At 47.7% G+C, this 27,047-nt stretch overlaps 1 protein-coding gene across 1 annotated transcript in view; it reads left to right on the top strand.

Annotated features, from left to right (window-relative positions):
• Window positions 1-27,047, top strand: part of ENPP6 (ectonucleotide pyrophosphatase/phosphodiesterase 6) — a 64,955-nt gene that overhangs the window by 18,021 nt on the left and 19,887 nt on the right. Inside the window, exons 2-3 of the mRNA XM_016211328.2 lie at window positions 11,972-12,151; window positions 24,633-24,744. Of these exons, the coding sequence (XP_016066814.2) occupies window positions 11,972-12,151; window positions 24,633-24,744 (292 nt within the window). The remainder of the gene's footprint in view (window positions 1-11,971; window positions 12,152-24,632; window positions 24,745-27,047) is intronic.

The following is a 27,047-nucleotide window of genomic DNA, read 5'->3' as shown; positions in this document are numbered from 1 at the left end:
GTCCCCTTCCTGGGCTCTGGCCTGGCTACTTCTGCTCTGTCCCTTGAAGATGCCTGAGTGAGGACAGCGATGGGCCAGGAGCAAGAGACCCAGGTTCTAGTCCGGGCTATGGTGGGGCCTAAACTTTGTGGCCTCAAAGCCTTTCTGGGTTCAGGTTTCTTTTCTGACAAAAGAGGGGCGAGGGCTCCAAGGAGTGAATTCGGATGCGATGGTCTCTCTCCTTTCTTTAACATGTTCTCGGGATCGCCTGGGGTCTGCTTCCCCTGAACCCTCTGACCTTGGCTCCTGTCAAAGGAATGACGAGGCGAGTATTTGACCTTGAGCCCCGCTCTGCTGCCCACCGAGCTGCAGCTCTGGTTGGCATTTCCATTTACTCCCGAAGCACGAATTGAGTTTTTACACACACTCCCCACTGTTAAGACTCTGCTATGATTTAAAAAAAGAGGAAAATGGCCTGGCTCGAGGTAGGATTTGGGGGATTAGAAACCTAGGCCAGAAATTTCTATTTAAAATCACTTCCTTCACTACCAATTTCCCTGAAGAACACGTTTAGGTCTTTTTAGGAAATATCTAACGGGCTTCCCGCTCCGCTTTCGCGGGAGCAACCTGCACTGAGAGGAAAGGAGAGCGGCCGAGGGGAGGAGCCCCTGGCATGACCGTGAGGAATGATTTATCACATCAACTGCAACCCACTTTCCAGCCAGGCCTGCGGCCGCTCAGCACACAGAGCTGAGGGCTCCGAGCCCCAGCCTTGGAAACAGCCCGACGTGCGGGCGAGAGGCCACCGCGGTGGGTCTCAGATGGAAAATCCAGGAAATTGAGCTGTGAGAGAGTGGCAAGTACATTTGCGCGCTTAATCACCCTCTCTGTCATCTCGATTCCCATCAATCTTTCTAGATCTCTTCGGTGTGAAGTCCCGGTGTTAATAAGGCCAGGGGTTGACTTCTCCATGCCAATCAGTGTCTCTTCTATCACATAAGGGAGCATGTGAGGGGCAAAAAGGGCCTCATCCATGGCCCAGGGGATTAACAATGAAGCTCACATTTGTGGTCCGACATCTGTGTTTTGAAATGTCTCCCCTATTTATTATTTATTTATTTATTTATTTATTTTCCCTCTTTTTCCCCCACTTTTTAAAAATTGGATTTATTGGGGTGACATTGGTTCATACAATTACACAGGTTTCAGGTGCACAATTCTACAACACATCATCTGTACACTGTACTGTGTGCTCTCCGCCCCAAGTCAAGTCTCCCTCCGTCACCATTTATCCCCGCTGTACCCTCTCCCACCTCCCCACCCCTCCTCTGGTCACCCCCATGCTGTGGTCTGTGTCTACGAGATTTTTTGTTTGGGCTTTTTTTTTTTCTTCTTCATCCCTTCACCTTTTCCTCCCAGCTCTGCAGCCCCCCTCCCCTCTGACAGCTGTCATGAGTCTGTTTCTCTTTCGTTTGCTAGTTTATTTTGTTCAGAAAAGTCTCCCCCATTTAATTAGCAATACATTTTCTTAATCTTTTCTCCAAAGAAGAGATTGTGTCTTTTTGAGGGTAAGTTGTTCCTACACTTTCAGGCCTCTGGAGCTATGTGGCATCAGCCCCGCAGAGTCCGCCGCCCCCAGGCCGATCCTCCGCAGTGACGGAGCAGGGGACGGGTCCCAGTCAGGCCCGCTCCCCTACTGGCGACTTTGCTGCGGGACCACCTCCTACGGCCCAAATTTCTCAGAACAGCGAAGGTCCTTCCACCCAACCCCTTCCTTCTCCACCTTCTCACAAACATCAGACCTTCACGATGAAGGCTTTCCCTGGAGCCCTGCTTCCTCCCCTTCCTCCGGATCCCCCCCAGGAACTTCCACGGGTGTGCAGTCTCCTCTCCACCCCTCTGTCGTGAAGTGAACTAACCCAAGGCCACGTCGGGTCCCCCTGGTGTGCCTTGGGTCTTGTCCTAAGTGCAGGAAACGCCTTTGGGGGATTTGAGCGGAGGAGCCTGCGACGTCACTTGCATTTTAGAAAGATCTCGCTGGCTCCGAGGGCTTGGGGGGTGCAGAGCAGCGAGGGAAGGGCAGAAGCCGGGGGACCGTGAGGAGGCCGCGGCTCAGACCCCGGCCGGGCAGTCGGAGGGACTGCAGCCTGGCTTTCAGTGTTGTCCTTCTACCATGACTGCTTTTCCTAAATTGACCCAAGACCTTCTGAAGGGCAGAGCCAATGACATCTTTCAACACCGCTCTGTGGTATTTTCCCTTTTGAGCACTCAGGCTTTTGAGAGACTGTCTTTATTGGGGTTCTGCGTTTCCTCCCTCCTCTCAACCTTACCTTCTAGTAACTTCCACTGACTTCCCGTTTGGCAGCCCCGTGGCCTTGGGGCGCGTCAGGATTTGGTCCTAGCTCTTCCTTTCCTGTTCTCTCGTCTCTCTTGGTGGTCTCATCCCCTGTGAGGTCTGGTCCCTCATGCACATTTATTGGCCAATTCCCGTTTGTCACCACCTCTGCCCCAGACAGCCACTAATCTACTTTATGTCTTTTTACCTTGGCCTTTTATGGATATTTCACATGAATGGAGTCATCTGATATGTGGTCTCTTGGATCTTGCTTCTTTCACCGAGCATAATAGTTTCGAGGCTCATTCACAGTATAGCAAGTTACTGCAGTCTGTTCCTTCGTATTGCTGAATAGCATTTCATCACATGGATATCAGCCAAGTTTTATAACAAAAAACTCTCAAAGCTCCAGGAGCACCGACATGGGATTATGCCTGTCTGTGCGCCCTGCGTAGGATTCTCGACTCATTGACGTTTCGCACATTCACTTTACTCTCACTTGAGAAATATCCGGTTTCTGCTTTGTTTTGTTTTTGCAGAACCAGGTGGAAGCAAATTGCTAACATCATGACCCTTCGCCCCTAAGTAGCTCAGCATGTATAGAATATTCTCCCGTGTCACCGCAGTTATTTTCAGATGTTCTCAATTGGCCAGAAAGTATCCTTTATGACTTTTTAAAAAATCAAAAATCGAATGGAGGTTCATGCAGAACATTTGGTGGCCACATTTCTCTGCTCTCCGTTACAAGGGATATTCGCGCCTCTTAGTTTTGTTCGGATTTTCCTGATGTTGACATTCTTGAATAGCCCAGCCAGTTGTCTCATAACCAGGCTGAATTTGGGGTTTGCCTGATTTTTCTTTCTGCTTAGATTCAAGTTAAGCCTCATTTTGGCCAGGATACTACATTTTGAAAATCCAAACTGGGACAAGGTTCCGTGCACGTTGGGAGAAGGCGACGAGTGTAGGAAGGTCTGAGGTGTCGGCCTGGCTCCGGAGGCCGCTGCTCTCCCTCCGCAGCCCCGGCCGAGGCCCAGACTGCAGCTCCCGTTGGGGTGTTTCACGGGCGTTTTAACTTGACATTCGCAGGGATACTTCGCCACTTAGCTTTGTTGTAGAGGCTGTCCTTGGGATGTGTGTATGTGTGTGTGTGTGTGTGTGTGCGCGCGCGCGCGTGTGTGTTTGGGGCAGGGGGAAGGTGGCACAGCTTGGGACAAATGTCCACTCTCTCCACTCACTGTAGCCAGAGAGGTCGGTCATGTAAGCTCCTGTGTGCGCCACGTTGGGGGAAGGGAGGAGGCCTCTCCCAAGGGGCAGGGGTAGCTGCTTCTAGAAGAACAAAGGGTAAATGAAGCGTCCACTGAAGGAACCATTGCCAATCGGGGTAAAAAAAAAATCGCTGACCCTAACCGAAAGAGAAAAGAAGAGGGGTGACACAGGGCTGGGGCCAGGGATAATTAAATACCAAATAAAGCAAATGCGAAAAAGAGAAGTGTAACTAAACAGGGGTTAGGAGCGGGCTGGATGAGGGCATGGAAACGCAACCTGAGACGGAAAGAGAGAGTCCAGGCCCCAGGCTCGCTCCTATGTTCCCAGGACACAGGCACCCCGGGGATCGCCTGGGTGCGGGGGCTGCCTGGACGGGCGTCACCGGGCCCCACTGGCCTCGCTCCCTGCCTCTGCCTGGATTCTTGCCAGGTTTAGCATCTTCACAAGCAGCTCCAAGAATCCTGGGGCGTCTTCCAACCGTGAGGTGAGAAGGCAAAAGAACAGGGGGCTCTCAGCAGAACCCTGGCGGGGTGGTGGGGTGGCGGGGAGGCGGGGGGTGAAGATTATTGTGAGCACCAGCAGAGGGCAGTGTCGGGCCAGGCTTGCCTCAGGCGCAGGGGAGGTGCTTTCTCAGCCAAGGTGAGCCCCAGGATTAGTTTCTGAATTTGAGATTCACCTTTGGCAACCTTTCCTGAGCAAAATGTGGCAATGCTTCTTTTCTTTTCCTTCGGGAGTTTTGAGAATCTGCCCCAGAACATGATGTGTAAATACAAAGTAAGAAATAGGCTGCCCAGCCCCATCTCTCCCTAGAAACCATTGATCACTGTGCACTATTTGATAACACTGTCCTTTAAAGGGGGATTTGGGTGGTGGTGTGCGTTTATCAAAAGCCTACTATGTGCCAGACACCGAACTAAAGTTTTACCTACCCCAAATTATTTACTTCTGCAAGAAACTATGACTATTCCCATTTTCCAGATGAGGAAACGGGGGCCCACTGAAGTTAAGTAACTTGTGTGAGGTCCCACTGCCGGGATTGGGTGAAACTTTAGGCTGTTGGGCTCCAAAATGCTTTCTGCCGGGCCACAAGCTTCTCATAGGTCCTCAGTTCCTGCCAGTTCTCATCCTGCCCGATGCTTCTAGTTTTAACTCAAAACGCTGCTCTATGTCAATGGTATCTACTGTTTGGACAGGGAAACTCTCAGTGCATCAGAAGGACCCTTCTCACACCCAGTCAAGTGATGAGTTGCACATTTGAGGTACTCTTTCATCCCCAAGACAAATTGTCTTTCAACACATTTTATATATGCTAAGAGCACCCAAAGGGAATTATATCCACAAATCATTAAGTGACGTACCTTGTCAATTCCAAACACTGTCTGCTTACATGCTGGCCACGGATCAGAAGAGATGAGCGGTGGCCACAGTGATGGCCCAAACTCTCTTCCTCCCATGACTTGGGGGGCTGGTCTCACTTTGCCATGGCCAGAGCTAGCCCAAGGCAGTGAGCTCGGACAGGCCAGCATCATACCTCACACGTTCTAGCAATAACACAAAACCAGCCATGCTGAAACCTGAGTTTTCTTCCATTTGCTTCATGCCAAAAAAAGGGTGGGTTTTTTGGCTTGTTCTGTTGTGTTTCTGTAGATTGGTTGGTTCACACTAGACTGAGCTGTTGATATTACTGAAGACCTCACACTCCTGAACAGCTGAATTAGATCTTTCCTTATCAACTCTTGGCCTTAACAGTTGATTCAATAATATTTTGATGTCTGGTCCATGTTGCTAGAGATACCCATTGGTCAAACCAGGTTCTACACCAATTGAAAAGCTGGGTTGGAGAACGTGGCTTGGATCCAAAACCTAACTGTGCCTTTTTTTCTTACTGAATTGAACTCCCCATCCTTACCCCCACCCCTGCCCCAGTCACAAGGGGTGGATAGGACAGCTGAAAAACTGGAGCAGCCCCCTGCTCTGGCACAAAGAGAACCCCTATCCTGGGGGCAAAAAAAGCCTCCGTCCACCTGCAGGAGACAGGATGGGAAGGGGCTGGAGCCTGTTTTTTGCCAATTAACCACCCCTAGTAGTGTGAGGCATGGGGCCAACCTAATGTTCCTGGGGGAGAGGAGGCAATCCAGTGGGTGGGGGAAGATGGACACTTTGTCGCCAGGGGGAAGGTAGGGGAGCTTCAGGACAGAGAGGTCGGCTAGATTCTCACGTATTCAGGATTACGGCCAGGAATAAGTTTCCCCTACAAATACCTTCCATGCTTAGACGTCCCTGGCAGTGCTCAGCGCAGTGGAAACATGTCTCCAAAGAGATTCCATCTCAAATGCCGCGCAATTAATTCAAGCTCTCCTCCAACTTTTCACAGAGGTGAGGGTGGATTAGACTGTTTGGGAATGTCTCTGAGCTTTGATAAAAATTTGCTTTCCCAAAACAAAAAGTGTTTAAATAAAAATTCCAAAACTTATATTTTTGACCTTATGAGGGAAGATAGTCTCTGTGTCTTTTTCTGTATTCTAGTTGTTAAATAACTGCACCAAACTGGTGCACTCCAGAAAAACAAAACAGTGCATTCTCTTTAATCCAGTGACCTCAAAACTATGAGCCTAAAGGTCTCTAATCAAAAGCCTCCCCCCTTGGAACATTTTGGTTATTTCTATCGCAGTCGCTACACCTCCCACGCTAATCAAAGCCTGTTATCTCGGTCTTGCTATACTTGTGACCTAGGCTCTAATCAGGCCTGTGTCTGGCACATCCGGCAGTGGCTGCATTTACAGGTGAACAAATAGTGAACTTCTCTTTCAACTTGATCTTGCATCTTTCATTCGAAACCACTTCAACTCAACCAAATTCTGCCTTTGAGCAAGTTAAGAGAATAAGGTGTGGTCCCCCACAGAAGTGATCCCTACGCACATGTCAGTTTGTGAGTCAGGGCTCTGAGCAACTCACTGTTAATTCTCTCGAGTCTCTTGGGTATCAAGTATTTATTTGAGAATTTACTAAATAGGGTTTAAACTTGTCTTTAGACCCTCCAAATACTCAAGGAAAAGTGCTCAGAGGAGTCTGGCCGTGGGAAAGTCTGCCCTATATAACTTGCTCAGGCTCTGGGCTCTGCATTGGGTATATAATTACTTCTTGGAGCCATGTCAATTTGAGGTGATGTATATATGATCGGTCCCTAAAATGCACTCATTAACTTGAGATCCGAAGGTTCCGGAGCTTTGGAAGACTCTTTCCACAGCTGGACTCTTGCCAGAGGGAGAGAAAGCGTAAGATTCTTGTCTGCTTTGTTAAGTGTCCCGTGTCTGGCAGCAGTCCCTCCTTTAGAGATAGTGAATTGCAAGGGACAAGAGCATGTCTGGCTTTCTGGAGACCAGGGAAACTCCATGTGGTTACTTTAGTGAGAACCTCAGAAGCAGACCTGGATTTTGAGGCCATTTCTATTAAAACAGCCAGGCCCTGGCGGGCAGATGAGAATCCAGTGGCTGGAACGTTGCTGGGGCCGGGAAGGGTGTGGCATTGGGGCAGAGGGACCTGGCTTGGATGGGGCTCCGCCCTTCCACCAGCTGCGCGGCCCAAGCCTCGTCACTCAGCCGCTTTGAGCCTGAGTTCTCCCGCCTGGAACATGATGATAATGTCACCTGTCTCTTAGAGTTACGGTCAGAACAAAAGGAGATGGGAGCTGGAAGCACTGAGTTCCAGATAATGGGAGGTGGCCAGGAACTGGTAACTCGTCCTTTACTGAGTCGATCAGCAAGCACCTGTCAAATTGGTTCAGGCCACTGGCCTCAGCTATGACCCTTCCCGAGTCTGCCTTGGCCTCCAGGCCTCCATGCATTGTTACCTAGAAGACAGACCCGCCCTGGACTGACCTGGTCAGCTGCAGTCATCCTCTCCTCGAGGGTGGAGCACACAGACTGCACCATGGTCAACACAACCAGGGCAGCAGCTCCCTTCCTGTGGGCTTGCTAAGTGCCGGGCCCTGTACGAGAGGCAGCTCGTACGCTGTGCTTCGTGCCAGGAGATCACAGTGGCAGAGAGCCGGGGCTCCGCACCCAGGCCGCCTCTGAAGCCCAGGTCCACTACCCCTCCTGGTGTGAGTGAGACTAGGTCTCAGTTACTTCACCTGTAAAGTGGGCTAGCTGATCACTTGCCTGTCATCTCCCCACTGTATCCCTCATCTCCTGGGGCGGGACAGACTGCCCACAGCCTGGTTCTGGATGCCGGTCACACATGGCTGTAACCCAGACTTCTAGCAGGTGGCCCCAGAAGCCTGCCTGTGACTTGGAACTCAGCTCCCCTGGGTTCTGCCTCTGGGTGAAAATGTGTATGTTCTAAAAGAATCATTTCCAAGCTCCTCATTAGTATTTTGTAATCTGTATTTACGTTTTGAATAAATTGATGTGTCTAAAATATAACTTTATTTTTTACTTTTCAACCAGCTGTTTTGATACCTAGTACACATAACTGCATTCATCCAATGGAAACACACATGGACCCCAGGGAAACATAATGGGTGGCTTTAGAAATTAAAGATGAGCATTAAATTAAATTAAATTAAAGAGTGATTGTACGCCAGGAATTAGGAGAGCTTTCCTATAATAAAAAAGTTCCTTATTGGCTGTGGAACCTGAGTGTTTACAAACTCTCCAGTCTTAGGGATGAGGGAGGAACAAAGAGAAAACCGTTTACCTGTGTTGGAGATTGACCAGGAACTGCCCCCCTTCTCACGGTGAGCACCGCGCCTCCTGGCACAGCCTGTGAAGCCCCACAGAGATGCCATTGGGAGGAGAGGGGAAAGTGGGCCTTCCTCCTGCACACCACGCCTGACGCTGCCGCAAAGCTCTGTCTGTTGCACCCAACCGGAGAAAATCAAGAAGAGCCGCCGATGTACAAAAATAGATACGGGCCAAGCAGGGATATGGAGACAGAGCCTGTGGGCTGCAGGAGCCAGACCCTCTGTTCTGTTCTTTCTCACCATGTTTTTACCCAGGCAATGAGTGTGAGAGAGCGAGAGACACAGGGAGGTGAGAAACCAGCTCGAGCAAGAGCAGGCTCAGGCTGTTACACACACAGATGCCAGCCTTAGTCTCCTCATGGGAAGGAAAGTCGGCTCAGCAGAAGCCACGGAGCTGCCTATGAGGGGGAGGCACACATTTTCCTGGCCTCCGTGAAGGGCAAGCTTCCCAGAACAAAGGGGTGCCCCTGGGACCAGCACAGCGCCTGTCACTAAGCCTTTGATGAATATAGTCTCCCATTATAACCCAAGGCCCAAGCCACCCAAAGCATAGAACCCACTTTCTAAATAGGGGGCCGAGATGATCTTGTTGGAAGGACTCCACTCTACATGTGGAAAACCTTTAACTCATAAAAGGAAACACTACTGGTCCCCGGATCTCCAGGCACTACCCACTCCTAGGAGGTGAGCGGGAACCTCTCTTCCGGAGCATCACCTCCAGCCTTTGGAGAAGTGTTGAGTCTCGGGAGCCGGGATGGATCACTCACCTCCATAGGCCTGAGTTCCCCTTAGAATGGATGAGCTGCTCTGGGCCAGCCCAGACCAACCAGATGCTCGTGGGAGCAGGAACCAAAGCCATCTTTGGAGTCTTGGTCTCAGAGATGCTTCCCTCAGGAGTGTCATAACAACCTTCTTCAATGAGTCAGCCGGCACCCCTGATTCGGTTGTTACTGGAAGGGGGTACTAAGAGCCTACACAATGGTGAGGAGGGAAGATCCATCATGAAAAAGCTAAGGGACCCAACCACAGGAAAGAAGATTTCCTCATCTGAAAATTTAACACATCCTACAGCTGTGTGTTAACTGCACACATAGGTCCTACCTCTCCTCGGGGAAGCCCGATGGGTGTTTTCAAAAGCCAAATATAAGAGATGGAGAATTTAGTTTAGCGACACACAATCCGGTCAGTACAGCAGCTCTACTATCCAGAGGAGACTCCTCGTGATTTTTTATCCAGAGAGCAAAGGAGGGTGAGAGAGTTTGCAGCCTTTGGGGTCAAGGGTGTTGAGGATGAATGTTGGAAAGAGGAAAAGAAATTTTATTGAATGATACTGTGGGGTTTCTGAGATATACAAGTAAAAGTTATAGGTGATTTAAAAAGTGTTTGCTTCATGCTTGTTAAATGCAGCACCTTGTGAAACTGAATCACCCAAGGCCCCTGCTTGTATTTGGGTTTCAGGCATTTCTTCTAAAATAGTCGGAGCAGTTTAAGTGAAAAGTAGATTCCTACACCCCTCCTGCGAGGCCTCTCTCCCCAGTGTCCCCAGACCTGATATCCCAGCCCTTCCAGCCCGTTCCTGTGGTTCATTTAGAGGCTCTTCTTGGGTATTGACTTTAGCGATGCTTTCCAACTGCCTTGCATTTGTGCACCTGTCCAGTGTCTGTGCACACCTGCTCCAGTGAGACCCCTCCCTGCGCCTGGGAGGGCACCAGAGAACACCCACAGAGAATGACTTGTCATGATTGTCATATTGTCACAATTACCTTGCCTTGTGAGTGTCATTAGAATGATAAAAATGATGTTTTAGATAGGGATGGAGTCTTTTTAGTAAGAACTTTTACTAATGAGAGGGGCTCTCTTAATATCATTAAACTGCCATGGCCAGTGTGGCTCAGTTGGTTGTGCGCCATCCCGTGCACTGAGAGGTTGCTGGTTCGAGCGCCAGGCAGGGAACATGCCCGGTTGCGAGCTCAATCCCCAGGAGGGGGCATGCAGGAGGCAGCCAGTCAATGATTCTATCTTATCGATGTTTCTCTCTCTCTCTCCCCTTCCCTTCCTCTCTCTCTAAAAATATCAATTAAAAATATTTTTTAAAAACATCATTAAACTTCAATGCGCTAAAAAAAGATAACATAATTGAGCCAATAAGAAGTGTGCCCCTACTTTCAATGAGTTAGAACATACTAGGAATTGTCCTTGGGCACAGAATGGGTGAACGTCCTCAAGAGTCTCAAGTTAGGGCTGGAATCTGGTCCCCTTCTCAGCCGGGCCGGAGGACACAGTCTCTTTTACCCAGAGGACCCTCTGTTGAGTATCACGTCACAAGGCACTTAGGATGGGGCCACGTTTATTCAGATGTGAGTCTCTACACCTTTCGTGAAGATATACAGTCCATGGGAGCATTCCGCAAATGCTAGTTGAAAGACTAAACTGAACCAATAAGTTCCTTAACCACTGGGGAATTTGCACGGAGTTTGTATTTTATTTTATAAACATGTCAGCCCACATATAAAAGCTTGGGTTAGGGTAAAAAACTAATTATAAAGCTTTGGGTACAAACAAAATAAAACAAAACCAAACCCCACTCTGCTTGGATCTCTGGGCTTTAACTTCGAAGCATAACTTTTGCAGGGCCTGGGTTTCTGTGATTAAGTAAAAGGTTTTTCCTTTATGCTGTGTGGGGTCTCCAAATGTTCAAAACTGCATTTTATTGTTTTTTCTTGTTTTTGTTTAAAAACCAAGAGCGTGTTTGCTGGGGACGGGGGGGGGAACAGTCAAGAAGTAACGACAGCAAACAAACAAAACAGCCACTTTGATGAAGCACAGCCAGCTCGGGGAACACGCTTCATCCCGGCGCCAGGTGACGCCCTCTAAAATCACAGCAATTTTCGAGGCACTTGCCAATGTTTGCGTTATTTTTACTTTAAAGATGTAACAGATTGCCACAGAATAAATAATTTAAGCCCAACATTCCAAAAGAGCCCCAGCGCGTGGACCGTTCACTTCTGGCTTCTCTTCTGGGACGAAGCCGTGCCCAGCAGGCCCAGCCCTCGCATCTCTGCGACACTCCACTTGGACTGTTGGATTTTTTGCTGTTTTGCAAAGTTTAACCTATTTTTCGCCCTTCTGTCCCCAGTGTCACAGGTCCTATCCCTGTTTCGAGCTGAAGCGGCAGCTCCCCTTATCCAGGAGGAAGGGGAATGAGCGCCGCAGCATCTGCTTGTGGCCCTGCAGGAGGACAGTCTGGAAGGGGTGCGAGGGCGCGAGGGCGAGAGAACCTAAGCCTCGTGCCACAGGGGTCTGCGATTTCCATACGGATTCATATTAGACCTCTAGCCAGGAACAACGGGCCACATTTTGCACACAGTGTCCTCAATTGAACTTAAAATAGCTTCAGACGTGGTAAATTAACTTCACACAAAATGATCCCATCCTCAATCAATTATTGGGCTTCTCAGGCCATTGTGTGCCTTTATGGTGCAGCTAAGAGAGAAGAAACGTGTCTGTTCAAAAACAATCAAAAGCTAATCTTTATGCTGTTTTGCATTTCCTAAATGCGGCTGAGCAGCTTTTATAAACAGAACACAGAGGTGCAATATAAAAATACCCGAACAGTAACCTGACCGCGTTGTGTTCTGTCACCGCAGGCCGACACTGTGAGGTCCACCAGATGATCGGGAACTACATGTGGGACCCCAACACCAACAAGTCATTCGACATCGGTGTCAACAGAGACAGCCTGATGCCTCTCTGGTGGAACGGATCGGAACCTCTGTGGGTCACTCTGACCAAGGCCAAAAGGAAGGTCCACATGTACTACTGGCCAGGTGAGTATGTCCAGGCCCCTCCAACCTTCCAAATCATAAAACACCGTGGAGTCTATGAAGACAAAGAATGTGGGTGACGTGTTTGAAGACCGAGCCAGGGTTTGGAAAATGGGATCTTTATTTAAGAAATATTTCTTATGAGCAGGTTTGTAAAAAATTTGTTTGAACCTCTAACAGCAGACCAGGCACCCTGCCATGTCCCGATTCCCCGGGCTCAGCAGCACCTCCCGCGTTTTCATGGGCAAAACTTTAGACACACAGGAGAGATGATCGCAGGGTGCTTATCTGCCTGACAGAAGAATCAGGCACCACATGCCTGTAGATTTTGAGCTCCTCAACTACACTAAAAAGACAGTTCAAAGCACTCACAACTTTTCACTAGTGCATTTAATGAAGTCCCCTTGTATTAATATTCAATGAGAAACTAAGTTACTTTACTTACTGCCATGAGGTAAGTAATCATGCAAACAGCCCTGGCTGCTGTGAGGCGTCTTCAGGACACTCATCTTGGCCGTTGAAAATCTTTCATTAAGGATGAGAGGATTCAGTGAAAAAAAAAAATAATCCGCTTCCCATTGTCTTCCCTTTGGTGGGATTTGTTCTTGGGGAAGTGGGCCGTTTCACTTTTCCACGCACATGGCTGTACTCACTTTCCCCCCAGTTCTTACTGGTGATTCCCGTTATGGAAGAAGGCCTCAGAGGAGGTCTAGAAGAGATGAAGGGATGAGTATGGAGAAGCCGCCGAGGGGCTCTCGCTGGCCCGGGTCGGAGGGCAGCAGCGACCCGATAGAGCTGAGAGAGCATGGGGGGTTGTGGGGACAGTGGCAGGCGGGGACGGGGGAAGGTGGAGGGAGGGATGAGCAAGCCAAGGCTGAATCGCCGGTGGCCCACACTGAGGATGTGGGCCTCCAGCAGGAGTTTGGGAGATGCTGGATGGAGGTGGTCCCGGGGAGAGCTGTTCGGGGCCCTCAGGCTAGGCCAGCTCTTGCAGGGGAGAACACACACAGATGGAGACGGTGGAGAGCCATGCCAGGGAGGGTGCCCTGGACGCTGCCACGGAGCAGAGACTGGCACTTACAAGTGAGCCTGTGAAAGGCTGGAGCAGGCTGGGTGAGTTCAAAACGGGGCAGAAGAAGCGGCAGACACAGGCTGGGTCTGCTGCGGATGCCGTTTCAGGGGGAATGCTCGAGCTTTCTCAGAAGACACTGGGATTGTGCCCATAGCAGCTACCTTCGCTGACACGATAAGAAGGTTTTGAGCCAAGGAAAGGTTTCGGAGAACTCCATTACCTTAAATAGAGACTCAGCAATCCACGAGGTTGGACTTGAGATCCAGGAGACAAGTCAGGGCATCCGCCAAGCTGGTCAGCCTCATGGAGGAGCCAGGCTCATGGTCCAGCCCAATGCGGTAAGGCCTGAAGCCAGAAGATGGTGCTGCCGCTTGAGGTCGTTCTCAGAAATCATTGTCAGCAGACACAAGGGCCCACATGCACAGACATAGGAGAGAGGACACATCGGGCACGCTGCCTCAGGGGCCACCTTAGGACAAACCCAAGGGCCATCCAGGTGAGCACGGCCGATGCCACGGTCCATCTCCCGGCCCTGGTTAGCTCAGCGCTGTGTCATGAGCTCTCTGTGAGCAGGTGCAAAGCATCACCCTCCCTCTCCTCCTGGAGAGCTGGCTCCTTACCTGCCAGAAGCAGCTCGAATTTACATATCACTGAGCATCCAAAATACCTCAAGCTAATTTGCGTGTGAAATAGCTTGTTGTTCCCCCAAAGCAGCTCCTCAAAGGGCAGGCAGGGGCCAGTCGCTCCCTCTGATTCACAAAGTTCAACAGCAAATGCGATGGGACATCTTGAGCTCAGTGTATAGTGTGAACTCTCGGGAGGAAACAAGCTAAAAAGATAGCCTCCTAGAATCTCCTCGGTGCCCTACAGGAGGGTCTGCTAAGGATCCAGCCGCGTCGAAGTCTTGATAGAAACTGGGTGAAGAGTCTCTCGTTTTCTAGACACTGTCCAGTCCTAAACTGGGCACACAAATACAGGCTGTCTGAGAGCCCACTATCTCCCAAGGCTCCCCGCCAGGCTCGGCCAGGACAGCTTGGGCACCTTCCATCCTCACTGGCTGACAGCTGAGGGGTTAAGGGTCACTGCTCTCCTCTCTCCCTTCCCCTTGGTCCCCTCCAGCCACAGCGAATAGCACAGCGAGTGTTCATCTGTCTCAGCAAGATGAAGAGAAGGACGGTGGCGTTTCTTCTAAACATGACTTGATTTTATTTTTCCTCCCAGATGCTCCTCTTCCCTGCCCACTCCCCCAGGACATTGCGCAGACCCCTCGATGAGGCCTGGAAAACCTTCATTGCTCCAGTGAGCTGTGTTATGACACTCTGAGTCTCGCCATTGAGTCAATATTTAGAAGTGCAATTTAGAAATGGCAGAAGTTCAAGTTTTCCTGTCAGGTAGATAAAGCAGCAGACTGAAAAATTGATCAGTGGTGAGGAGTCCAGAACACCGCCCCTCCGGTCTTGAGAAATAGAATATTGTAAACAGACCCTTTATTACCCCACCCAATGGTGCCATGAGCTGCGCAGGGAGAAACGTGCCTCGGGGAATGATCCCAGGCCCGAGACTGAATGTTTCTTTGGAGAGGCCAACGAAATCAGCCAGGAACTGCATGCCTAGGGCCTAGCAGTGTTTTGCAAAGAATAAGAGCTGCTGGTGTGCCCTTCACTGATCTCATTCCCCTGCCCTGCCCTTGTGGCCTGAGGTCCATGGAATTTTATTGAGGCGGAGAAGGCATAGGCTCCCACATTTACTTCATAAGGAGAGTAACCCCAAGCAGAGCAGGGTGCCTTTTCCAGGCAATCAGCTCTACCTTCCACAGTGGTAGTGGTTTTTAAGTTTATTCTTGTGGCTATCATGAGATACAGAAAAGGAACAAAAAATAGTAGCCTGTTAGGAGTCTGTGGCCCAGACTCATTGGAGTAGGTGCTTGGAGACTCTAAGTTCCATATCTTCCCTCATGTTTTCTGCAGTGTCAACTCGCCACCGCCGAGCAGTCAGGAGGACTTGGGGGCAGCCCTTCGTATGGCCCTGGGATGGTGCTGGGTACAGATCTGGGCTCTTCTACGGGCCTCTTCTTGTCTTGTGCAGATGTTCAGGAGAAAAAGACACTGTCTATGTGGGGCAAAGACACATTTCTACTTGGCTTCCCTTCCCCCACTTTCCAGAGGGGAGCTGGGTGCGGAGTTGACGGTGGGGATCTGACTCAGCTTCTATCAGGCGTTGGTTGTTGAAATCAAGGCGATTTCATCAGGATAAGTAATGAGGCACATAATTGCTATTGACCAATAATTATGGATTGTTCACAACACCTTCTCCTTTCCTGCTGTGGTGAGACCCCGACAACCTTCAGCTGGGCTGCACCTTTACAGGGATGTACTTGTATTTGTGCAGGAACGACCATAGTTACCTGTCGGGCTTGCTGTGCATGCGCAATGAGAGAAGATATGGAGAGTGTATGACCGGAGCAGATGTTCAATCCATCTCTGCTCCCAGATTCTAGAACGAGAGCTTAGCCTGAGTCCATTTTCATGAGTCACACAGGGGGAGAGATCTGACCCAGGTCACTCTTAGCCCCAAATAAAAATTCTTGAATTCACATCAAGAATTCAAATATATACATCAGCAAAGACCACAGAGTGAAATGCGAGCTCTATTTTTAACTCTCCAAGAGGATTCTGGGACAGGCATCAGGGCCAGTGAGGGACAGGATGGGGTGTTCCCAGAAAAGGGGTGGACAGCTGCAGCTGGCCACTGGGTCGCTGGGGATGGGAAGGAGAACCAAACCTGGCTTTTTCATGCCCCGGGGTTGGGAGGCAGGAACTGTGGACAGGGTGAGCCATGAACGTGACCGCACGCAGAAGTGGAGCTCAACACACTGGGCAGTGTGGCTGCTGGACTGGCCTCTGGCCATTGGCCCAGGGATGGCAGACAGGTGGCTTTGCGGGGCCACACGCACAGCACTCACTCCTGGTCCCAGCATTCCTGGGAATGACCCAGAACCACCTCAGAGGGCAGGGACCAAGGGCCCCTCAGACACATGGGGACAGGGCAGTTTGTCAGACCTGGAGATCACAGGCTGGGATTTGAGGGGATGGAGGGTGGGGGAGGAGGGGTCCCCGGGTAGGTTCTAGCGCTCTAGCAGCCAGCGTCAGGGCTTTGCTCTGCAGGAGAGGAATCAGCAGCATCTTACATCCCGAGTTGGCCCGGTCTGTTCTGGTCCAAATACCAGGAAACCATCTCCTTTGCCTTCGGAGAAGGAGGCTTTCGTTGGGAATACCATGCGGTGCAGCGGCCAGCAGGACCTCGCTGTAATCACGTGGTCACTTATAAGATTTGGATGATCTTGAAGCACGTGCCTCAGCCCCAACAGCATATGTGATGCCCTCAGAGGCATCAGTCCAGCAGGTCATTCAGTCCTCACCTGGTTCCGCTGGGAGGAGGCAGGCCCTGACCCCGGCCCTGACCCCAGCCCTGTCCCCAGCGCAGAGACTTCCCATGTAAAGCTAACTAGCAGGTGCAGAGATGAAACGCACCTCTGGCCTCATGAGGCCTTGCTGTAGTGTCACCATGACTTCCTCAGCGGGTGAGGCACCCTTTCCTTCTCGCCCTGGCTTCCTATTAGTCACTCTGGTGCCCCCGAGTCCTTTTTAGTCGAGGTTTTGGAATCTGCTTCTCATGTCCTTTGTCTCCCGGGCTTGCTCTCTGCCCCTGTACACAAGGCCAGTCTTCAGCGACGTCTGTGGTCAGGCCAGTCCGCTCTCCTCTTTCTGCATCAGAGGAAAGATGCCGCCAGAGGTCTCCCAGCCCCGTGGGCCCGGCTGACCCTGGGGATCAAAGGCCCCGCTTTCCCCCAGGACCTGTTCCCACAAGCTCCTGTGGCTCAGATGCATTTTCCTGGAAAAGGTTCCTTGTTTCTAAGTGAGTTAATTGGCTTAGCTGCTTTAATAAGCTCTCCTGAGACATGTATTCAACAGTTGTACACCTGCCTCATATCACAGAAAATGCAGCTCACAAGGGTTATTGTTACAAGATGTGTCAAAGTTGGCAAACGGAGTTGTGCTTGGAAGGCAAGCGCTGTGCTCTAGGAAGTGGGAGAAATGTGAGTTTTATGGGCTCCTCTTGGTGGTCCTGGGAGAGTGTTGCCAGGAAGCCAGGCTCATGCAGGAAGCAGTGTGCACGGTGAGAATGTCCCAAAGCCGGAGAGCAGATTACCAGCCAGCAGGGAGACTTTGGGACATTCACTCTTCCCATCTATGGCATTTGCTTTCTCAGATGTAGAATAAAGGGGTTTGATGTAAGGCTGCTGTGAAGGCATCCATGGGGCATCATTTGCGTTGTAGATGTCAGAGATTTGCATATTTATCTGGACGATGTTGTGGCCCATGGTTGCCAAGTGTTGTTATGACAAAGTAGATGTATTAAAATAATTTTCGGATGATGGAAGTTAAGTGTTTTGAAGAAATGTCTTTTTAATTAATTTATTTATTCGTTTTGTGCAAAGGTGCCTGTGCTTAGTGATGGCTCTCTGGTTGTCCTTAAGTTCCTTCTAGCTCTGTATTTTCTCCTCAGGGTATACTTATGAGGGTGTAGGAGAGGATACTCACCCAGCTTCAGGTGGAAATATCCATTGGGAAGGTGGACTCTAGACAGAGATGAGATGAGGTTCTAGAAATGAACCCTAATTAAGGGCAATTCCCTTCAAAGCTCCCTGGGAATGATGAAGAAACAGGCGGAGTAAAGCCAAACACACCCCTTGGAGTAGTTGTGAAACCAGAATCTTACTCCACGACTCCTGTTTAAGCTGTGAAACTGCCAGATCCAGGCCATTGCCTCTGTTTCTCCACAGATCCCTGTGCAGAGAGTAAGGCACCTTGGAGTGACCTGTAGTGACCTCAGCTAACCAGACTCCATGGTCCCTGAGGAGCCATGAAGTGGCCCTGAGGCAGCAGCCTTGAGGTTGAGCAATGTGCCCATGTCCACAAATTGCTCCTGTGGTAGATCCAGAAAGGGGCCCACAGACTCCCGGGCAGAGAATTATCTAGTGGGACCCACACAACCCCATCCAGACTGCTGATTTCCATCAGATAAAGACCAAGGAAAACTAAACAAAGTGCCCACACTAATTCACGCAGGAAAATTAGCCTTGTTCTCCCTAAAACCACCATTTCACTAGTCCATGGTCTATTGCATTGTGCCTGTCATTTCTTGGTGACTGTTTCCTTGTCGGTTACTCATTCTGGGTTATAAGGTTAGAGGTAAGGGGAATGCTGCTGCCTTTTGAGACTTCGCCAAGGAGAGACCATTGGGCAGAGGGAGCAGAAGGATTGCATTTGTCCCCATTTCTGTAACCTTGGGTACAAGTCTAGTGCCTTCTCAGGGGCACATGGAGGTATACAGCTTCTATTCAAAGTAACCATGTCTGTAGGACTTGCATTCAGGGCACCTTTGATCCATTGAGATGCAATCTTCTCACCCCATCCTCTGGCTATCTGATTATCTGAATAGATAGTAAATGATAATGTCCCATGTGCTCTGCTATGAAGGGTATTCCTCTCTCTGCTCTGCTTCCAGAGCAGTAGTTGAGAGGCTAAGAATCTGAACTGAGCTTTTGACAGAATTGGAGGATGGGGAAAAATGACAAAAATTTGAGCTCATTGCCCACCAAGAAGAGACCTCATAAACATCCCAGGCTTTCAGTTGGGCAATAAAGGGCAATAAGCACTCTAGGAATAAGACTGAGTTAGAATAGATAAGAGGTGAAGACTTCTTGAGGACTGAGCCTTCATAAAGACAAAGCTGGGCTTTGAATCACCTTAATCTCTGACTAAATACACTTTGGATTAAGGTGGTCTCCAGGAGTGTAGGTGTCCATCATAAGCAAAAGCATATATTCTCTAGAAGAAGATAAATAGAGAAGGTCAAATGATATCTATAATTTTACATATATGATGTGTAGCATTCAATTTCCAAAAATAACTAGAATATGGGAAAACAAGGCCCGACTGAAAAATCAAGAGGAAAGAAGCAGACAATAGGCGCAAACCCACAGATGATTGATATCAGACACGGACCTTAAGAATGCTATGACAAAAGAACTAAAGACAAAATGAAACCATAACTATAGTAAACTGGAATCTTTTAAAAAAAAAGTGAATTCTAGAACTGAAAACAGCTAGCCAGCTTAACTGTGGAGAGGCAAAAAGATGAAAAAGGTAGAAAAAATTGTAACAGACACATAGGACATAGTGAAAAGGCCACAGAAGGCAAACACACAGAGAGAATGAGACACAGGTAACATTTGAGAGGTAATAATTGAGAACTTTCCAAAACAGACAAGAGATAACAAATCCTAGATTCAAGAAGTGCCATGAAACCAAGGAAAGAACACCATGAATTTCAGAACTGCTCAACACCACAGACAATGAGAAAATCTTAAAAGCAGCCAGAGAAAATAGTTCAGAAGGGAGATAATAAGACTGATAACTGACTTTCCAACAGAAATATTGGTATCCAGAAAGACAATGGAATTATATCCTCAAAGTGATAAGAGGAACTAATGGTCAACCCAAAATTCTATATCCAGTGAAAATATCCTTCAAAAAGGAAGGCAAAATAATGACCTTTTCTAGAAACAAAATAAACTGAATTTATTGCCTGCAGGTTTAGAGTAAAGGACATACTAAAATCTTTAGACAGAAGGAAAATAGTCACAGTAAAAGCACAGGGATGGAGGAAGGAATGAAGAACAACAGAAAGAGTAAATATGTAGGTAAAAGTAAATAATAGTAATAATAATTTTCAGATTAAAAATTCATTGAGCATTAAAGTGCATGACTGCAGAAGCATAAAAGGTGGGAGAAATGTAAAATGCTGGGTTGAAGTGTTCAAATGTGTTTGCATTGTCTGCAAAGTTATATATAACTTTTTTCCCTTAGAATATGCTCCTAGAAGTGGTTTTCTAGGCAAAGCATGCATATGATAAAATTGTATGAATATTGCCTAACAATCTTATTCTCAACAGATAAGAATGACTTAGGAATCCACACCTAGGTATATACCTTATATTGGTATTCTTTAAACACAGGTGTTGATCCATCATGGACAGTGAAATCAATTTATGGGTTGCTAATCAGTATTTAAAAAATACATAAAACAGAATAGAACGGAACAAGAAAGTATTAACGTGCACGCTCAAAGTTTGGTATAATTTTTGTTTCCTCTATGAGTGTGTGTGTTTCTGTACTTGTCATGAAGCAATATGAGTGTTTTGTCAAGTTTTTGAAACATTCTCATAAAGGAACTCTTATGAATACCTCTTGACACCCAGCATTCATTTCTTATTTCTATTTCTTATTCATTGCCTTGATAAGAAGTTCTATAACAGTAATAAATCACAGTGGGGATGGCAACATTCCTGATTGGCTTCTGACCTAACTGAAAATACATTCCATACAGTTGTGAAATGCAGAATTTTCACTGTTGTTAATAACTAGTCTGTCAGGGAAGTTTTCATTTCCTCTTTACATCAAGTTACATAAAGATTTTCTCTTTTTATTTATAAGGAGTTGGACTTATTTTTTGTTAATTGTTATGATTAATTCCTAATTTTATTACCTGTGGTCAGATAATATGTATTATGGCCTATAAAATTTTACGTTTTGGAAGTTGAGATTTTCTTTGTGGGCCAATATGATCGGATTTTCCAACTCTTATGTTTGACAATAATGTACATTCTATAAGATAAAATGTTCAATATCTACTAAATCCAGCTTATTGACACTAACATTCAAATCCTCCATATGTTTATGTAGCTATATATTATACTTTATATAGATACATCTTTTATATCTGTTATTCTTTAAATCTTTCTAACAAAATAGTTTATGTAACGTTGGCAGCAGCCCCATACATCTCGTGTACTAAGTCTCTTGATTGCATTAGTTTTTCTTGTGCTTGATTTAATCTTGTGTTTTTTTATTTATCATGGCCCCTAAGTATACAAAATCCTAATGTTGTTGGTAAGAGGCCATGCTGAGTAACTGACCTGTAAACGAAGTAAAAATGATGAAGGACACGAAGGTGGAAAAGCAGTGACGGTTATTGCTCCTCAGTGAGGCAAGGTCCTTCCACCACAGCTATGATCTTGAAGAGCAAGAACAAAGTGACAGGAGCGGTTAACGAGTCTGCTTCGTGGGGGGCAAGAGACTCACACAATCGGAAAAGGGCCCTTAGGGGACATGGAGAAACTTCTTACGACCTGGATTGAAGACCAGCAGTAGGAGCACTTTCCTCTCAGCACCATGACAATCATGGCCAAAGCAAAGCGATCGCCGTGTTGAAAGAAAAGGCTCACCCCAACTACAGTGTTGAATTTCTGCTAGCTCTGGGTGGCTTAAATGATTCAAGAATCATTATTAATTACATAACGTGAAAGTGAGTTGTGAGTCTGCGAGGACTGGTGTGAAGGCAACTGAAGAATTTTTGGAAACTCTAGATAAGCTGACTGCGGAGGAAAATCACTTGCCAAAGCAAATATTCAAATTGACAAAACTTTCCTAATCTGGAAATGGATGCCTGAAAGGACTTTCATCCGTAAGGAGGCCAAGTTAATATCAGGTTTCAGGGCCTTTAAGGACAGGCTAACAGTCTTGCTTGGGGGCAGTGTTGCAGGATACAAATTGAAACTCTGTGATCTGGCACAAGGGGAACCCTCGGGCCTGCAAGCAGATCAATACGCACACACTGCCAATGTCTTACAGGAGCAGTAAGAAGTCAGCTCCTCTTCCAAGATGCCCTCCTGATTTGTTATGCCAGTGAAATGGAAAGAAGTACTGTTTGGAGAATAACCTACCTTTCAAGGTTTTACTTATCGTTGGTAAAGCTCCTGGACATCCACCTCTTCTGGTGATCTTCCCAATACCAAGGTGGATTTTCTCCCTCCAAACACCACCTTTTTGAACCAACCAACGGATCAAGGAGTTATAGCAGCTTTTAAAGCCTATTATCCGAGGGAAACTTTTGCGCAGGCTACCATGCAACTGGGGAAGACACGGAGAGACACTGATGCAGTTCTGGAAGGATTATGACATCTGTGACTGCATTGAGAACTTTGCTTGGACTTGGGGTGATGTCACCAAGGAGTGTATGAGTGACATCTGGAGGAAGACACTCAGGAGGTTTGTCTATGGCTTCACAGGATTTGCCGAGGATGCAGAGATTGCAAAAATCAACAGGTCCGTGGGTGAGAGAGCAAACAACTGTAATCTGGGTGTAGGTGAGGCCCACGCTGAGGAGCTCCTTGCGGTGGTTCCTGAAAAACTGACTACTGAGGAGTTGTTGGAACCAGGACAGGAACACAGAGCTGAAGGAGAGACGTGAGAAAAAGAAACGGCGGAAGAAAAAGAAAAACTTCAAAACAATGCACAGTGAAGGGTTTGGCAAAAACTTTTACAGACCTCAACAAACTCCTTAAAAAGTTTGAAAACATGGACCCCCAACACTTATCGTGTGATATTAATGTACAAACACACAAAAAAGTGTGCAGTTTCTTTTATCTGTAAAACCATGGTCAAGATTCCATTCCCTGCTAACTCACATAACTATATGTCAGACGTGCCAGAAGCAGACACCTGGCCACACTGTGTGGGGCTGTTAACCTTTGGAAGGACAGGTGGTGTCTTGTTTGCATTCGGGTTGCTGACACCAAGCACAGAGTGGATACAAAGTGGGGCCCCCTCAAACCTGGCTGAGTACATACCTTTGAGGGAACAATATACATTCACAAGTTAATCTTCAACTGATAAAACACAGGTGTCTTAAGTGCTATAACTGGCCAAGATCCCACTGGCATTTCTCCCAATGATGAGTATTTTCCAAGAACCCACGGGCAGGATTTACCCTTGAGGCCTCTAGCCTGTTCACCCGACTTAACAAACCAGGTCTTGGAAAGGCAGCTTCCTGCCTCCTAGGTCTCTCTTCATTGTCTGAGATGGGTTGCTCTCCCTGAGCCCAAGATATCAGGCAGAGAGAGGTGGCGTCTCCCCGGAGCACTCAGAGCTTGCCATGGTATGCTGGGTTAAGGAATGCTTCTCGGAGGCAGCCCTACCTTCTAATAAATCAGCTGTAACCAACCGTAGGCCAGATGGTTGCCAGCTGTAACCAGATGTACCCAGGAGTGGGGTTAATGTGATTCTTGACAGAGACACTCCTTTCTCTCCACATTCCCAACTTGTCCCACTTTTACTCACTTCCACCTTGGAAATCATTTTCCCTGGGCTACAAGAAAGCTCACCATCTGGTCTCCTGACACCCCTTGTCTAGAACTGTATTGTGTTGACAGTTCTCCACACACACCTTATTGTTTCTAACTTTGAACTTTTGCTTCTGCTGCTCTCTTTGCTTGGGATGTCCCTTTATTTCCCACCTTCACCGCCGCCCCATCCCCCAACACATTGGCTAGATGCAGTCTGTAAGACTGAGCCCAACATGGGCACTCAAGGAAGGCTTCCGGGAGGAAGTGCTTCTCCTCCAAGCCCCCACGCCACCCAGTAAGTGTGCACCTCACTTAGACTTCACATAGTAGGTGCACTGTTTTCCTGTACATCTCCTCCCATTGGACTCTTCTCTGGGATGCTCCAGATTGCAGTCCCTGACTGATAAAATTTGTTTCTACCATGTCTGAACATAGCAACTAGTTCATAGTAGGTGCCCAATAAATGTACCCAACTAACTCGAACTGCAACTAGCTCATCCACCTCCTGCCTTATGTTCTGATAAGCTTGGGTGTCCCTCAGGGTAACTGCTTCTACTTCCCAGGGGATTGGGGCAGAGAAGCCGAGGCCATAGCCACTCCTAACATCTCAATGCCTTTTAGTCTTTTACTTCATTTTTGGAGAGGCGAGGTTATGGCTCAGAGTCCTTGCTTTCCCTCGGTGATCCTTAGGCTTGCTAATCTATTGCAGTACCTCTAAGTACAGTTAGACTAATAGGATACTTATTTTATTATTCCTGGATTAATCAGATACTACCTAATACTTGATTCTAGAATAGGCAAAGGTACACTAGAAGAATCAGTAGTTATGAAAAAAATCTATAGAAAAAACGTTTTAATTGAGACATTTCTGCATCTTAATTAATTTTTTGTTTTAAATTTGGGAATTGGGGAAGATGATTATTAACCAATTTTTGCTAGTCCCTGTCAGGAGACACTGGGGTTGCATAGGAATGATATTTGAGAACTTCTGCTCCAGTTAAACAAAATTACAGTTAAATATGCCACTTATCAGCGATAAGTTCTTTTATTTCATGAAAATGGACATTTTAATTTGACTAACAGTGCTTACTTCCTGAAACAGGTTCATCACCCTACCTCAATCTTTGAAGAAAGTAACCATTTACCATCTTTTTCTTTCTTAGGCTGTGAGGTTGAGATTCTCGGTGTCAGACCCACTTACTGCCTAGAATATAAAAGTGTCCCGACAGACATCAACTTTGCCAACGCAGTCAGTGATGCTCTCGACTCCTTCAAGTAAGTGTCCTAGATCCTTAGCCACACCACTGTTCTTCCTTAGTTCCAGAACCAATAATGAATGCTAACCTGAATTAAGAAGGCCTGGTATGGGTGGAATAATGTCTCAGAGAGGTGGTGGTTTAGTGAATGCTTGTATCTCAGAAGATAGCAACAAGCATTTGGCAAAAAGGGAGGACCTGCGGTGAAGCAAGTTTGGGACATGGCTAACTCTGCCCTCTTCTTGGAAATGTACAAAGCAGTTAGCATATCAGAACAGAGAACTTTAGTTTTTTTCTCCCACATGAATCCATAGCACAGAGTTTGGAAAATGCAGAAATGAGTAATGCTGTCCTGAATAGCACACGGGAGTCTATCAGGGAAGGTGACCAATGATACAGGTCAGGACAGAGCCTCAAGTCAGCTTCCTGCCTCCGAGGTCTCTCTTAATCATCTTAGATAGGCTTGCTCAGAAATCACTGGAAGTGATGTCAGGATGCTAACCAGGTGGGGGGGGTCTATATGAAAAATCAGCAACCAAGCGGCTGAGGATGTTTCCAGGGCTGGACATGAGGTCAGCATGTCTACTGAATGGGTCTCCTGAGTGGGGTGAAGGCAGAAGACACATAGTAATCAGAGTGTGGAGACCATGGAAGGACCTTCATCTTCCCAAGAGAAAGAGCTCGGCTTCAAGCAGGGCAGATCCTGAGAACCATCACACCATAGGCATGGGGTTCAGATCGCTAGCTAGCCCTGGCCACGCGAATGGATCCGTAACTAAGATAGAGTTGACCGAGTATGAATCCCATTTGTGCCACCACCTCCCCAGCCATTGTGGGGAGCAGCAGTCACCCCCCCCCCCAGAGCTGTGAAAGGAGAAAACAATAGCCTTGGCTTTGCTGCTTCTTAGAATGCTTCCACTTCCATGAAAACCTATCAAGAGGGGCCTCCGGGCACATGAAGGTTCAGGCTCTGATCAACAGGTTGGAGAGAAAATAGGTTTAAAATACTCAAAAATTGAGAAGTGTGGAGAGCAGTTAGCATGACTGACTCCATCTTGAATTTGAGAGTTAGCATGACTAACTCTCCTCTCCACAAGAAGGAACAAATTAAAAGTTTAGAGTAATGGGGGATGGGGGTGGAGGGAAGGGACAGGGTCTGGAGGAAGTAACCTTCAAGTAAATATTCTCCTCCAAATGGTTTGTAACTCGGGTGTGTTATGCGGCACTGCCTCCCGCTTCCTCCGCTGTCTTTTTCTTGCCCACAAGCGCTGGAAAACCACACCCACGATGACCAGGAACTGGTGCTGCAGCCTAGTTTGTGCAAACACAGCAGAAGGTGCAGCAGGAGTAGCGGGCGAGCGGAGCTGGAGCTCTCAGATGGGCCTATGCCCGCACGAGGCCTTTCCCGACATATGCAAATGCCAGCCATCCTTACAGCTGTCGCCTGGCCAAATACGAGATTAGGAACGGAGTTGTCACACAAACACCTCCAAATAACGCAACACCAGTTGGCAGTGTGATCTTTTTCGCATCCATCTTGTCCTGACAGCTGAATGGGCTCCCGCTAGACACCACCCAGAGACTCACAAGTGTCCCTCCCCTGCTTGGCACACAGGGCAAAGCCACTCAGAGTCACGTCTGCATAGAAAAGAGAAGTGGGGGGTGTTTTATTTCCTTTGCCTCCCTTTTACTGTGTGTCAAGCACTTTACAAACACCAGCTCATTAAACACCCAGTGTAGCCTTTTGAGGAGGTTTTTCAGGCGGGAAATGGAAGCTTAGGGGTATTTGAAGAACTCCAGGTGAGTAAGAAGAGAAGCCAGAATTTGAACCCAGACGAGCCTAGTTCTCATGCCCTGTCAAAGTATAATTTTTATAATTAAAACTTTGTCCTGTGCTCACTACAGAAGTATAGGAGCATTAGGCAACATTTCAAATTAATTTACTTCTGAGGGAATCAGGAGATGACAAGCTGGTTAAAGGGAATGTGAGAAAGACAGGCACAGAAAAAGGCTGGTAGAGAATGATGGGGTACAATTATCCTAAGATGCAGAAGTGCTTCAGGACTCAGAGGGTAATCAATCCGTAATCTGTGGAGCGGCTGTCTCGATCAGACAGAAGTAATTTCATCTTGTTAGCTTCCTGCAGGTTAACAGCTGAGCTAATGGAGTCTGGGCTCTAATCGGTAGTCAAGCCTGGTGACCCGCAAGCAAGCTTATTGGATGCTGCTCTTGTACCACCCTGAAAAGACAGGCGATTATTTTTTTGGCCTTATTTCTAAGTTTTGGATTGTTTTTGTTAACATCAGTAATTTCCACCATTCC

The sequence above is a fragment of the Miniopterus natalensis genome, chromosome 2 (assembly GCF_054644295.1).
Source record: "Miniopterus natalensis isolate mMinNat1 chromosome 2, mMinNat1.hap1, whole genome shotgun sequence".
Taxonomy (NCBI): Eukaryota; Metazoa; Chordata; class Mammalia; order Chiroptera; family Miniopteridae; genus Miniopterus; species Miniopterus natalensis.
This window is presented reverse-complemented; position numbering and strand designations above follow the sequence as displayed.